Genomic DNA, 13,096 nt, shown 5'->3' with positions numbered 1-13,096 from the left:
TTGCTCTGGCGCTCGCGACGAGTACATCGACACCCGGACTTTCCGTCAGCCGGTTCCTGAATATCAGTGACTCCGTGACTCCGTATCTCTTGTGTTCGTCCCGCTCCCCTCCCGCATATGCATACACTCTACGGAGTATATCGAGGTAAACGTCGTCCACGTCTCCTTTCTTCCTTTCCTCTCTACGGAGTATTTCTCCTTGTTCCTCGTCGCTGTTGGATGATGTAAAAATAAAAGTCGGGCGTTATTTCAAGGTTATGACTAAGCTTTGCGGCTTTACATTTTATCCGACGACTAAGGAACTCTAAAGTCAGTGACGTTATTTCCAGTATCTCTTTTTTGCCTGAAGAGGCGCCCATAAAAGGGCCTGCTGATACGGAGTACTCCTTAATGCACAACGAGCTCGAAGAAGCAAATATGAACATCAATCTTCCATCCGCTTTTAGCGACGTTACTATTTATGCACCTCTTGGTGAAATCGAATACCCTGTGGGCTACGGAGCACATACCTTGCATATCCCCAGCTTGGACGGCCGATCGCAAGTAGGGTAACAGAGTAGACTAGCCCATCATGGCCACTTTCGGACACTTGCCAGAAGAAATCATTCTTTCCATCCTCGACTATACGTGGGAGGCCTGGAAGGAACTGGAGCAGAATCATGCTCGTCTTGAGAGCCCACAGCGTAGCTTTCAAAGTAGCCTCCTGCCTGTTAACAGTACGTTTTTCCCTCTCCTTATCCGCTTTCACGTTTCTTCAAAGCTGTATTCCCCCTCCCCATCAGGCACCGTCCGTCGATTGGAACCCCTTAAAACTGATAAACTGTTCTTGAAGAACAATTTGAAAGGCTCGTCACATACTGGTGGCCAAACAGTTTATACGGCGCGAGAGGACGAATATGAAAAAGGAAAGAATGGCTGGAGTCAATGCTCTCCTCGGCCAGCAACACAGTTATTCCTCGAAACGCTAGTAAGGAAACGAGGAAAGCCGAGTTGGGACGGGCAGGGCAGAAGAGGGGGGCGGGGCAAGGAACTTACAAACTCCATTAATGAAGTCACTGAGTATCTACTGAACGAAACTCAACAGCAGCACGACGATGAGCGCTTGGCGTTAACGCGCAAGTATCAAGATACCCTGTGCACAGTGGCTGCAATGAAGCTTTATAGCGGAAATCAGGAGCCATTCTTCGACGACTTTTTCGAGGTCGAAATCAAGTCAGACCATAAAAGCTCTAAAAGAACAGCCATGGATATCTGCAGCGCTGCGGGAATAGTAGCTATATCCGAGGACGACACTGCCCTATTGACTCGCGTGTTGAAGAAGGGGCCATTTAGTGTTGATACTGTTCATAAATTCTTTGGCAACCCAATTCTAGTCGCTGCACAGAAGGGGAGCCTCGAAAGCATGAAAATTCTTCTTAAACAGCCTAGAAGGAAATTTCTCATGGATAGCGCGGGGCTAAATGCCTTGCATATTGCCTCCAGAGCGGGTGATGTGCCAATGGTCAAATTGTTGATGGAGCACCCTGATGAAAATCCGTATCATGATAGACATAACGGGTTGCATTTGGCTCTTGCGGCGGAGAAGGGCCATGAAACTGTCGTAGGTATCCTGCTTCACAGCCTGGATCCTCGGCCCTCCCTCGAAGATGTCGATGGGGCCATTACGGATGCCGCAGGCTCTGGACGTGAAGGAGTCGTAAGGTATCTCTGGGAGTACAGTAGTATACCTTCTAACGCTGAGAGAATACGTGGTGGTATCTCACAATTGAGGTTAGATGACAAGGACAATGTGAACACTGCTGATGGGGTGGATGGGGTGGATGGGGTAGATGGAGAGAATGGCGACGATAGTGATGAAGTATATCTATGGCTTTCAAACTCAGAAGACGACGGTTCCAGAACAAGATTTGAAGTCGATGAGATGTTTGGTGCGAGTGTAGAGCTCGATATAGCATTGACGGCAGCAAAAAATGACCATGACAATATTGTCAGGCTTGTCCTTGATTCTGGCGTGATAATGGCCAGAAACGAGTGCAGAGTGGTTCGGATATGTTTCCAAGCAGCCCTGCAATATGATGGCGTAAAGGTTGCGAAGCTGCTTGTCGAGCGCTTCCCAGCCCTGACCAAGGATAAATTTGGCATGTATGCTACGACGCCGTTAGCTTTGGCTGCGGCTTGTACAGCCACAAAAGTCATGAAATTCCTCCTTGAACGAGGCGGTATTGACGTTAATGGCCGTGACGAAACCTGTGCTACCGCAATATGCTATGCAATGAGACCCCCGATGGAAATGGTCTATAAGGTGACGGATCCATTCGAAGCACTAAGGCTCCTAGTTGCCGAGGACGAGGTTGATGTTAACTGTGCAGACAAACTCGGCGACAATGCACTGATTGGAACAGCTATAGTTGGAGACCCGCTTATGGTGGATCTGCTGATGAGCCGTAAGGAGCTTGATGTTAATGCTAGCAATTGCTTCGGCGAAACTGCGCTCTCACGGGCGGTTGTGCGAGGAAACACTAGCGTTATCAAACTCCTACTGGCTCGGAGTGACATTAAGGCAGATGAACGAAACAAACTTGGCCAAACTCCTTTTCTTATGACGGCCATAACAGGCCGTGTTGACATTATGGAGCAGTTCATCAACCGCCCCGATGTCAACATCGAGGCAAAGGATCCCAAGGGACGAACTGCGCTCTGGTTAGCCGCTGAGCGAGGGAATATCCACGCCGTCATATACCTGATCCATCACAGCGCCAAAATCAACGTGGATCTCAACAAACAAGATGACGAGGGTATATCTCCATTGGAGGTGGCAGAGCAAGAAGATTCCGCAAGACATCAAGAGACGGTGCTAGCTCTGACCGAGAAGAGTCCAGCAACGAAAACCACCGAGCCTCCATTCTATAGTGAAGACATCCCGCCGACCTTCCTACTACCGGATGAGTGCTGTATGAGTTGCGTGCTCATCCACCCAAAGGCTCACAGGGTCTATAGCGGGCATCTTCCTGGCTTTTCATACCCGTCCTCTGATGACATCGATTTCGGTGATGATGGCATGCCCTGCACAGACGAAGAGGGCAACGTCGGCGACATTTCTGACTTCTCCGTCTCCGACCTCTCTTCCTCTGACTTCGAAGATGGCTGTAGTTATTACCCGGTGGGTTATTACAAAAATACTTCCTTTGCTGAAGCCCTTGCGGCCCAAGGGAGACAAAGTTTACACCGAGACCCGAATCGCTGAGTCATCGGTATTAAAAATGTCCGTTTATTACCAAAAGTTACGGAGTAAAGTTATGATTTTTCTTTTTCTTCTCTCTTTGTGATATAAAAAGACAAGCTGATAACAGCATAAAAAGGGCCAACAGATAACTAATTGAATCAACCAATTTTCTCTCAGCCCACAAACTTCCGCGTTAGACCGTCTCCATAACCTAGTAACTGACTGGTCTTCCTTTAGCTTGGCTTTTGGATACCCAAGATTGATACCTTGCACGTCATGCAGCTCATGTTTCCAATAATTTATCCCAAGTCGAGTACTCCGTACCTGGAGGCCTGCAACTAGACCTATCAGACGAGAGGTTCAGCTCGGGCATGGGATCGATTGGGATTCCTTCTCCATGGCTGTTTTAGCTTCAGCCGCTGAACTAAGACAAAAGCTTGTCCACAGCTAGGCGCATATTGCGATAGTCTCCTTGTGACTGGGAGCGTGATAGAACCTCTATTTGTGGGCCTCCAAAAGGAAGGGTATGCCGTCTATGGAGCTCCTGTTGAATGACTTGAAAAATGCCTACTCTTAAATTCTCTTGTCACGATTGCATGTAAATGAGCCCCTTATCCAAAGCCTTCTAACACCCGGAATCCACTATGTAACATCTCAGGTCTCGTTGTCAGACGAGAGTTAGATCTAGTTATCGTGACACTTGTGAGACGTGGACGGAGTGAAACAAGCGTCTTGAGCACTGACCATCTGTCTGAATGATCAGCCTTGCGTTTCGTACGATGGGTAGTGCATGGTATGTCAAGCAGATTCGGGATTTGATGGATGATTGGGATCAACAAAAAGACCTTCTAGAATAGCCATACTGTCAGGATGCTAAACTGGTTAAACTAAAAATATAGGACAATGAAATGGTGAGGGTTTTCGTCGTAACTTCCTTTTCCTTTTTTCTTGAAGCTGAAAAGCAGTACAAAATTACATCATAAAGGTTGGAAGGCACTGTAAACTTTTCCTCTTGGTTTTACTTCGGTGTAAATGGTTCTGCTCCACCAGTAGAATGCACCGCAAGAGGTATACTAAGAGAGGAGTTCAATGAAAACAGTGCCGGGTTCGAAAAGATAGATGAATGGCCAATTTAAGAACATGAATAAAGAAAAAAGGAAATCACTGGACTCTCGGAAAAGTGAATACCTAACGCGCCAGATACGAGACCCCGGATCATTTTGAGAAACAACTATACGTCGGGATTGCATAGTTCGATCAATGCATTTTGGACGCATAAATCAACTATGCCATGTAAGTGCTGGCATCGACACCTTCCTCAGGGTATTCCCTAGATATGTGTGTGAGCAAGGCTGTAATGAAATTTGTGGTGATTAGGTAAGACTTACGGAAGGGCAACCTCGAAACGCTTCTCAATATCTTTCAGGACCTGCATGTTCTCTTCGTCACTAACGAACGAGATAGACAATCCTTTGGTACCGAATCGACCAGCACGGCCGACTCGGTGAAGGTATGAGTCGGCATCAATTGGCATATCATAGTTGATGGCCAAGTTGATTCGCTCGATATCAATACCACGGCCGAAAACGTCAGTTGCCACGCAGATACGCTTGTTGAAGTCTTTGAACTCGCGGTATCGTTTGATACTGCATGAAGTCTTAGTATATAATTCGTTTATAGAGTTAGAAGAGGGCTCCCGCTTACCGCTCTTCCTGGGAAACGCCAGAGTGAACAGCAATACTTGGGAAGTTACACTCCCTGAGAAGCTTGTCGAGTTCTGTCGCACGAACGGTGCTCTTAACAAAGATGATGACTTGATTGAATTCAAGGTTGTCAAGCAACTCGTTGAGCTTGCGGTTCTTTTCCGCTTCGCTGAGTTTGATATAGTATTGTTGAAGACCATGCAAGGTGAGCTTAGTGTCATCATCAACATACACCTCAAGTGGGTTTCGCATGAATTTCTTGCAGACGGGACGGATCTCCTGGGCAAGGGTGGCACTGAACATCATCACTTGCTTCTCAGAAGGGGTAGAGCGGAAAATCTCTTGTACATCAGCACGCATGTCTGCGGTGAAACATATTAGTTTAGCCTTCGTACGTGGTCAAGATATGATATTGATATAAGACAAGACTAACCCTTCTGGTCAAGCATTTTGTCACACTCGTCCAAAACAAACGATTTGATGTTGCGGAGGGATAGCTTCTTGTCTCGTAAAAGTGCATTCAATCGGCCGGGAGTACCAACAATGATGTTGGGATGGGTTTCCTTGGAAGACAGAATTTCAATGTCCTTCTGGATTGGGGTACCGCCGTAGAACACTGCGGTCTTCACGTCTGGCATGTATTTGCTGAACCTGGCATATTCGTCTTTGATCTGATAAGCCAACTCCCTAGTAGGGCACATGACCAAGATAGAGCACGTTCCAGGGACTGGCTCAAGCTGGTGGAGAGTGGTCAAGGCGAAAACAGCAGTTTTTCCGAGACCAGATTTGGCTTGACAGAGAACATCGACATTAAGGATAGCTGTTGGAATGCAGACTTGCTGGACTGTATAGGGAACGTGGCAGACATGTTAGATTGGTTCGATCCAGTTTCAAGAAATACGCAGGATGAAAATGATATCCGCCCATTCCAGCTGTCTTGAAAGCGACAACACAACAGAAGAGAATTGGATTGCCCTTTTTCCACGCGAAAAGGAGGGAAATCCGACAGCAAATATATGTAATACTCGGAAGAGCGCAGATTTCATGCAACATATAGGCTTATTTGCAGGGCGGCACGAGGAGGCATCTTCATCGTGGAGAATGTTCCGATGGATACAACGTTTCCACACTTGCTGATTTCGCGACAGTTCAAGGTTATGTTCCCCTTGTGCCAGTAAAGGCCGAAGAAGACCATAGGCAGCGAAACCGACGTTAGTTCGATCCTACTCTTGGGTCGAACGCCGCAAAATGAGACTCAAAAGGTCTGTATCTCTTTCACGACAAGAAACTTAATTCCACAGAAGAGTTTCTTTTCTTCTTGTAATAATGAGTCCTCGTGGATTGCTTTCCCCTCGTGCCGCCTGCAAGCTCGTATCGGCCATTTTTCTCTTGATTCCAAAGCGGGAATGGGCGGATATTTGGCTGGGTTTCAACAGGAAGGACGTGGGAGAAATGTGATAACTAACCCTCCGATGGATGTTCGAAGCCGCAATCGGTGATCGCGCGTAGAAGTTCTGCCTTGAGGTAGAAATCACGGAAACCGGTTGAATGGATACCGACATAGCTGCCCTTCTTGTCGGCGCCCGCACCGGCTACAGTAAGATCGCCCTTCTTAGACGCATCACCGTTGGCAGCCGGCGCAGCTGGCACAGCGGCGGCATCAGTGGTCTGGAGTTCCTCATCGGAGTAATCGATAAGATCTTCTTCGGTGGCCATGGTGTAAGGTTTCTGATGATTTTGGGTCAAGAGGGGGAGATTGTAATGGAGAAGGCTTCTCCCAAAGATATACTAAGCAAGGAGTGAGCAGCTAGGTGTTCAAACCGGAGTACTCGATGAATATGGGCTATTATTGTGTCCGAGAATGCCCTTTGAAGGTGGTTGTTGCTGATGATGGTGACAGAACAAAAAGCTGAAGTTTCGTTGGAAGTTGAAAGCGCGAAAGTTGAAAACGAGCGTTGCCTCTTTGGGACATCTCGTAAAATTGTTGTTCCGATCACGTGAATATTACTTGATTAGTCATGTAGTTATTCACTTTTCGCTCCTTTGAGCGGGTGTGAGGACAAAATGAACATCCACTGATCAGTCGGTTATTTTGATACCAAGTGAACACCCAGCAGCACTATGGCGAAGAAGGCCCAAAAGCCCCAGAAAGGCTCGGGAGGCCGGACACAGACCCATCTCCATGCAAGAGTGGCTTACCTATGCAAGGCCGCCGACTACCTGCAGAGTGCTACGTCTCATAAACCTGGCAAAGCTGACAACAAAAGCCAGGTAATATATGATACCACTTCCGTCCCCGAGCAAAATATTTCAAAGGAGACCCAGCAACTCGGAGTGAGCCATGGAAAGGATATGTTTTCATCTATCTCGAGACAATATGGTAACCAGCTCCGCGCCGTGTCCCAAAAATCTCAAATAAGACTGGTCCGCGAGACAAAGCGATCCATATGCAAAAGATGTGATTCATTGTTGAGATCAGGAGTGACGTGTTTAGACACGGTAGAGAACAAGAGTCGAGGGAGAAAGAAGCCATGGGCTGACACTCGGGTCATCACATGTGGATTCTGTGGCACACAAAAGCGTTTTCCCCAGGGTGTTCAAAAGAGTGTCAGACTCGCTGATCGACGAAAACCTCACCTACCCAAAGAAACTGTGCCATCACCACAAGATATGCAATTAGGATGAAAGGGCTACTGTTATTTTACCTCTAACTATTGTTTTTTCCGGCCATACCGCATCAATGGTGTTAACTCCCAGTGCCAACTGCCCAATCCTCTGGACTTCAGGCCAACATTGCCTATGTATGATCACGCCTCCCAGTTTTCCGTTAATTCTCCGGACGAAACTTGAACTGAGCGTTTCTATTTGCTAATTGCAAAAGCAATTAAAACACCTAAATAGCAATGCAGGCCAAGATCGCTTGCTTCGAGCCACGGGAAGAAAAGCAATTCCAGAGTTTTGGCTGATACACACCGCTGAGGTGCATTTGCCAGTCTAGCAGTGTTTAAAACATCGACAGCTATTTATTTGCTTATAAACGCTATTCAGAGCGGTATGAAAATTTGAGTGCAACATTGCCGTATACGATATCGAATATACATGGTGAAGTTAACCGTGTATGATATTGATACACATGAGATACGAAGAAGAACATAAAGTAATTCTACCCTATTATCATTTTCATAAGATCGAAGTGAACCAGAAGTAATTGTTCATGATTTCAAGTTGAAAAAGGGAGGCGTTGTTAGTTGAAGTTTAGGCAAGGTAGCTTCATTTGTTTGTCGGGGCCGGATAGATTTTAATTTATCCCTCAAGGTATATCATTTATTCGACTTTGCTGTCAAAGTTCTCGCCCTCAACTAAGTCTGGGATATCGTCATCATCCTCGTCATCCTTCTTACCCTCCTCCTTCTTTTGCATGCTCTGGTAGCTTTCGGCAAGTTTGCGAAGGGAGGCAAGAGAGTCAGGGCCAAGCTGGTTCAGGATACCAGGAACCAATTCAGTGAGTTCCTTCTCCTCACCGTTGCCGTAAATGGCAAAGGTGTTGCTGGGAACAGAGGCGTGGACTGTTGTTCCGTTACATTGCTAGTTAGCGTATCTAGAGCAAGAGAGTCCAAATGGCTAGTGAGCTTTACCTTTGGGAGCAGCGAAGTGGATGACGTTGCCATCCTCCTTGAACATGTTGACCTCCTCAATCGCTTGAATTGGCTGAACGTTCATCTTCTTCAAAGCAGTCTGGAGCTTCTTGTCATCGGTTCCAGAGGACTTGTGGACCTTCTTCACCTTACGGCGGGGGGTTCCCTTTCCACTATTCGCATCGTATAGGTCGTCAGCCACAAGTATCCACGTTGTCGATGGTTTTCAATCCACTGAGGTTTGCCAGAAAATAAACAATATGTTCTCCTTGCCCCTCCAAGTTGTAGCCTGCGGACGGGGTTCGATAGTGGGGTGTTTGAAATAATCCAACAATCAAAGGAGAGAATTAAACGTACCCTAGAAGCAATTGACAGTCATGTTAGCGAGGCGATATACTTATATTTAATGCATTAAACCACAGTTAAAGCGGGCGAGTAAGATATAGGGTTGTCAAACTCCCAACACAGCCCGGGGAGCTTCGGTGTTGATGTTGGCACCAAGAAACAACACAGCCATAGGCAAGAAAGAAGAGCAAAAGGGTCATACCAATTCGCACACTCTGCTGCATCTTCTGTAACTTTGCGAGATCCATGATGAATATTGTCTCCCGTCCCTTCTTTCCTATAATCTATGTTCCTTTGAATTTCCAAGCCCAGGAATTTCCACCGAAGTATACGGATTCGGGGAAAGCGTAAATGAGACGAGTGAAAACGTCTGAGAGTGATGAGCGGGTTGAAAGGGAGAAAGGTCTAGAGTAGAATAAAGAATCGCAAAAGGACGAAGGGACGTCCAGATCGATATTCAATTAGCTTCACTTGCACACATCCAATCAGGGTTATTTGTGGGGGGAACGGAAAAATCGGGGAGCTCGTTTTGCCTGCCGTTTGCAGTCCGCGAGGCGCTCCCCAAGTAGTCACATCGTGCACACATTAGGGGACTCTTTATCACGGGCGGCAACTCACCGTCTGGAATGGTAGATATCTGTGTCTTGGAGGCGTCTGGTCGAAACGTCGGCTACAGAAATCAAGCTCGCTTTTGCTCTTTTCGGTGTTGAGCAATAAACGCCAAGATATCATTCGGTTGGTGGGTTTATCCGGGCGATTAGCCCTAATTCACTTCCCAATGAGGAAATCGGATTTCAAGGTCTCTATATAGGAAGGCTATACAAATTGTTGCAGGTTAGGATATACATATATACTAATAACTGGTGGATATATATAGTTGAGATTAGCTGTTTGCAGCTTGCTGTTCTGACCACTCCCACAGACGCCGTGCGGTATCCCCGTCGTGAACAAGCTGGTTCTTCCAGTCCGGTATTCCAACAGGAGAGTAGTATTCGCCATTGCGCAGTTGGTTCTTAGCACACCCGGCAGCCCATAGATGGTTCCTCGCCCCGTTCTTCTCACTAGATGCGAAGGGAACAAGGAAGGCAAGGCCATATTTAAGTGCAATAGTGGCCGCCCTGCCTTGTTCGTACAAGGCTGTCAGGATAATGCCAGGATGAATCGAGACACTCGTAATATCCGGGTGCCGTCTTGCTAGCTCCGATGCAAGCAGAATGTTTCCAGCCTTTGAAATCCCGTATCTAGCCCACCTGTTACACGTCAATAACTCGTCAGTAGAAGTCATAAGGGAGAGCAGTCTCGATGGCGAGGATGGAGCCGCCTGCCAGGCAGCAGACGAGATGGATAAAACTCGAACATCCGAATCACGTTGGGCAGCTGTCTTCTTGAGCGTAGGTAACAATAGTGACGTCAGGAGAAAATGACCCAGGTAGTTAGTGCCGAACTGCACCTCATATCCGTCCTTGGTCCGGTAAGGGTCCAGGCCCATCACTCCGGCGTTGAGTATGAGGGTATCAAGACGCTCACATTCTCCGGTAAATAACTGGGCGGCTTCCCGGATAGATTTAAACGATGACAGGTCAAGGGGTAGATATCGAATGTCAATCGTCTGGTTTAGCTGTGACTGGATATCCTCCATTGCTTTACGGGCCTTTTGCTCGTTTCGAGCACCCAGATATATCCTTGCAGGCTGGTGCTTCGCTAGCTCCAGGACAGTTTCTTTTCCAAGGCCCGTGTTTCCTACAAAACACATCAACATGAACAGCCGTATAATTAAAGGGTGGTTGGTAGTAAGTCACTCACCTCCCGTAATCAAAATAACTCTGCTAGATTGGTCTGTTATATCACGATCCGGCCGAAATGCCGACCCATAGATGTGTCTCGCAAACTGATGCATGAGCAGGAAAACCAATCGAGTCGTCTCCAAGGGATGAGCCAAAGCAATCCTGGCTAAAGTCAGCAGAGCGACCAGCTCCTTGAAAGCATGGCCCATACCGTCCTTCGGCTGTGGCTGGGCTTGGCCTTTACTCGTCGCGTGGCCATGGGCGGTTGAGCCCTCTGCTGCAACTTTGCGTCGTTGTGTGATTTCTGACATGTTTAAAGCTATTTTGCAAAATGGTATCTCACGGTAACAAAATGGTACTGATACATCTAATTAATGCCCTTCGTGTACGGAGTAAGGATATATTTGACGTAGGAACTGCATGATGTGCTGTCCAACTGGTTTGCTGGCGCAAGGGTATCTTTGTATGTCGTTGTCTTGAAGATCATCCATGGTTGGTTTGGTTGTTAACTTAGGGGCTGCCGATGCTATCGAGTTAGCGTGGGGCAGAAGATGACTAAACACAAATTCACCCCTGTAACCACTAGCTAGCCGAATGTATGTCAAGATGGCTGTGCAAGGAACAAAAACAAGTGTTTTGATGATTACAATTGATAGTTGAATGTCACACAGAAGTACCCAGGTAGACAGGCATGATATACGTAATGATCCCTTGCCACTCGCCATACCCTAGTTACAATTGAGATAGGTTACAAAATAAGAAGATACTTTAAAGATAACAAATGAGATAGTCATATCATTCATCAGTATATATGTTTCTATGATACATTCACATCGCCTCTCGCTTTTCGCCCTGCAATTGTAACCCCGAAAACTCCCCCTGCTTGGCGGCCTTCATCGTCACTAGAGGATGTGACACTCTATCATAGGCCATGTCGATGATATCGACTCCACCTGCCATAGCTGACCTGGACATGTGCGATATATGCAAGTCCTGTCTAGCTTTGGGCTGATAGTGTGGATGTAAAAATGGGATGCCCGAGATAAGTTATATAGTTCATGGCTCGGCTCAGCTTTCCCGTGAAGTAGTCTGTTGATTCGATTTCCAACCCTACCAGAGGGAGGATGATCTCAAATCATATGCATGATTTTCACCAAACTATGCAAGATCTACTTTATTGTTCTGTTGTACCCCTCGACCCGCACTTCAACCGACATGGGGGCCACGCTGGGTGGCACGACCGCTGTGGCAACCTCGCTCGTGGCGCTTCATGTTACTGCGTACACTGAAAGCCTTGCCACAGCCAGGACGAGGGCAACGGAATGGCTTTTCACCAGTGTGGCTGTGAGAGTGAATGCGGAGGCTGGAAGGCCGGGAGAAGGCCTTGTTGCAGGTGCGACAAATATATCTGTCGTGGTTGAGTGGATAGGCCGTAGTATTTGATGGAGGAAAGTAGTGATGGTGTTGCCAGGTGGTGGTAGCAGTCATTTCTCCCATGTTGACCATTTGGTGGTGGTGATGCTGGGTGGGTTGCTGTGGCTGTGGCTGTGCAACTGGAATTGGCTTAAAGGTTGGCACACTGGCGGGATAGAACTCTGGTGAAGAGGCTTTTTGCTCGGGAGAGGCAAAGTGAGCCACGTTTGAGTTGGCTGGGGATGGATAGCGAGCCTCGCGAACCTCTGAGAAGGAGGAGCGGTTGGAGTAAGAAAGTCTAGAAGCTGGACGCTCGATGGGGGCATCTGAGGCCGGGCTAGTAAGGGTGGAAGATCCAACCAAAGTCGGAGTGCTGGAAGTAGATGGCGAGCGTCGAGACTTCTCGAAGCTAGATTCTGGTCGTTGTGGAGGAGTTGGAGGAAGTATCATTCTATACTTGCTCTCCGACTTTTCCTCTTCCCAATCATCAAATCTTGGTCGTTCTATATTCATTTGTTAGTGACCGTTGTCTTGCAACATATACGTAACACATGGGCTGCTTACTGGCTGACTGAGGAGGTGATATGCTTTCGATGCCCTGGGAAGAGGGTTGAGATAGGTGGTAGCGAGTATCTGACAATGGGGCTCGGCCTCAGGAGAAGGGGGCAGCTCCATGATGGTTGTGTATGGAGATGGGGTTGCCTTGATGTTTGACGAAGCAGCTCCCCATGACCGCCGCGACTGTTGAGAAGAGTATGAGGATCGTCGAGGTGACGGAGGGGCATAGTTGGTGACTAGCTGCGCAAGATCCATGGCTGCCAATGTAGGGTATAGGACAGTGATATGGTATGTTGGTGTTTAGTGTTTGAATGTTTGTTGTGTGTCCAGGAGTAGATGTATACAATGAAGGAAAGGTCCGGGGGGGTGGAGGATGGTGATATATATAAAAAAGAGGAGGAGGAGGAAAGAGAATCAGGATGGGCTAGAAGGAAT

At 47.4% G+C, this 13,096-nt stretch overlaps 6 protein-coding genes across 6 annotated transcripts; 2 read left to right on the top strand and 4 right to left on the bottom strand.

Moving 5' to 3' along the window:
• Positions 1–571: 571 nt before the first annotated feature.
• Positions 572–3,565, top strand: MGYG_00225 (ankyrin repeat protein; the record flags this gene model as incomplete). Its single annotated transcript, XM_003176086.1, has 3 exons — positions 572–716; positions 1,053–3,160; positions 3,461–3,565. The coding sequence occupies 3 exons, from the start codon at positions 572–574 to the stop codon at positions 3,563–3,565; spliced, it is 2,358 nt and encodes a 785-aa protein (XP_003176134.1).
• A 942-nt stretch (positions 3,566–4,507) lies between these two features.
• MGYG_00224 (ATP-dependent RNA helicase SUB2) lies at positions 4,508–6,642 on the bottom strand (the record flags this gene model as incomplete). Its single annotated transcript, XM_003176085.1, has 5 exons — positions 4,508–4,553; positions 4,612–4,869; positions 4,928–5,288; positions 5,360–5,770; positions 6,393–6,642. 5 exons carry the CDS (start codon positions 6,640–6,642, stop codon positions 4,508–4,510), a joined length of 1,326 nt encoding a protein of 441 aa, XP_003176133.1.
• Positions 6,643–7,047: 405 nt separating this feature from the next.
• MGYG_00223 (RNAse P Rpr2/Rpp21 subunit domain-containing protein) lies at positions 7,048–7,611 on the top strand (the record flags this gene model as incomplete). Its single annotated transcript, XM_003176084.1, has 1 exon — positions 7,048–7,611. One exon carries the CDS (start codon positions 7,048–7,050, stop codon positions 7,609–7,611), a length of 564 nt encoding a protein of 187 aa, XP_003176132.1.
• A 639-nt stretch (positions 7,612–8,250) lies between these two features.
• On the bottom strand, positions 8,251–9,154 carry MGYG_00222 (nascent polypeptide-associated complex subunit beta; the record flags this gene model as incomplete). The annotated part of the gene is made up of 4 exons (XM_003176083.1): positions 8,251–8,492; positions 8,562–8,709; positions 8,774–8,850; positions 9,109–9,154. 4 exons carry the CDS (start codon positions 9,152–9,154, stop codon positions 8,251–8,253), a joined length of 513 nt encoding a protein of 170 aa, XP_003176131.1.
• Positions 9,155–9,789: 635 nt separating this feature from the next.
• MGYG_00221 (retinol dehydrogenase 11) lies at positions 9,790–11,001 on the bottom strand (the record flags this gene model as incomplete). The annotated part of the gene is made up of 2 exons (XM_003176082.1): positions 9,790–10,646; positions 10,710–11,001. 2 exons carry the CDS (start codon positions 10,999–11,001, stop codon positions 9,790–9,792), a joined length of 1,149 nt encoding a protein of 382 aa, XP_003176130.1.
• Positions 11,002–11,896: 895 nt separating this feature from the next.
• On the bottom strand, positions 11,897–12,916 carry MGYG_00220 (hypothetical protein; the record flags this gene model as incomplete). Its single annotated transcript, XM_003176081.1, has 2 exons — positions 11,897–12,606; positions 12,676–12,916. 2 exons carry the CDS (start codon positions 12,914–12,916, stop codon positions 11,897–11,899), a joined length of 951 nt encoding a protein of 316 aa, XP_003176129.1.
• Positions 12,917–13,096: the final 180 nt, after the last annotated feature.

The sequence above is a fragment of the Nannizzia gypsea genome, genomic scaffold (assembly GCF_000150975.2).
Source record: "Nannizzia gypsea CBS 118893 supercont1.1 genomic scaffold, whole genome shotgun sequence".
NCBI classification, from domain to species: Eukaryota; Fungi; Ascomycota; class Eurotiomycetes; order Onygenales; family Arthrodermataceae; genus Nannizzia; species Nannizzia gypsea.
Note: the sequence above shows the minus strand (reverse complement) of the source record. Positions and strands in the feature narration are given on the sequence as shown.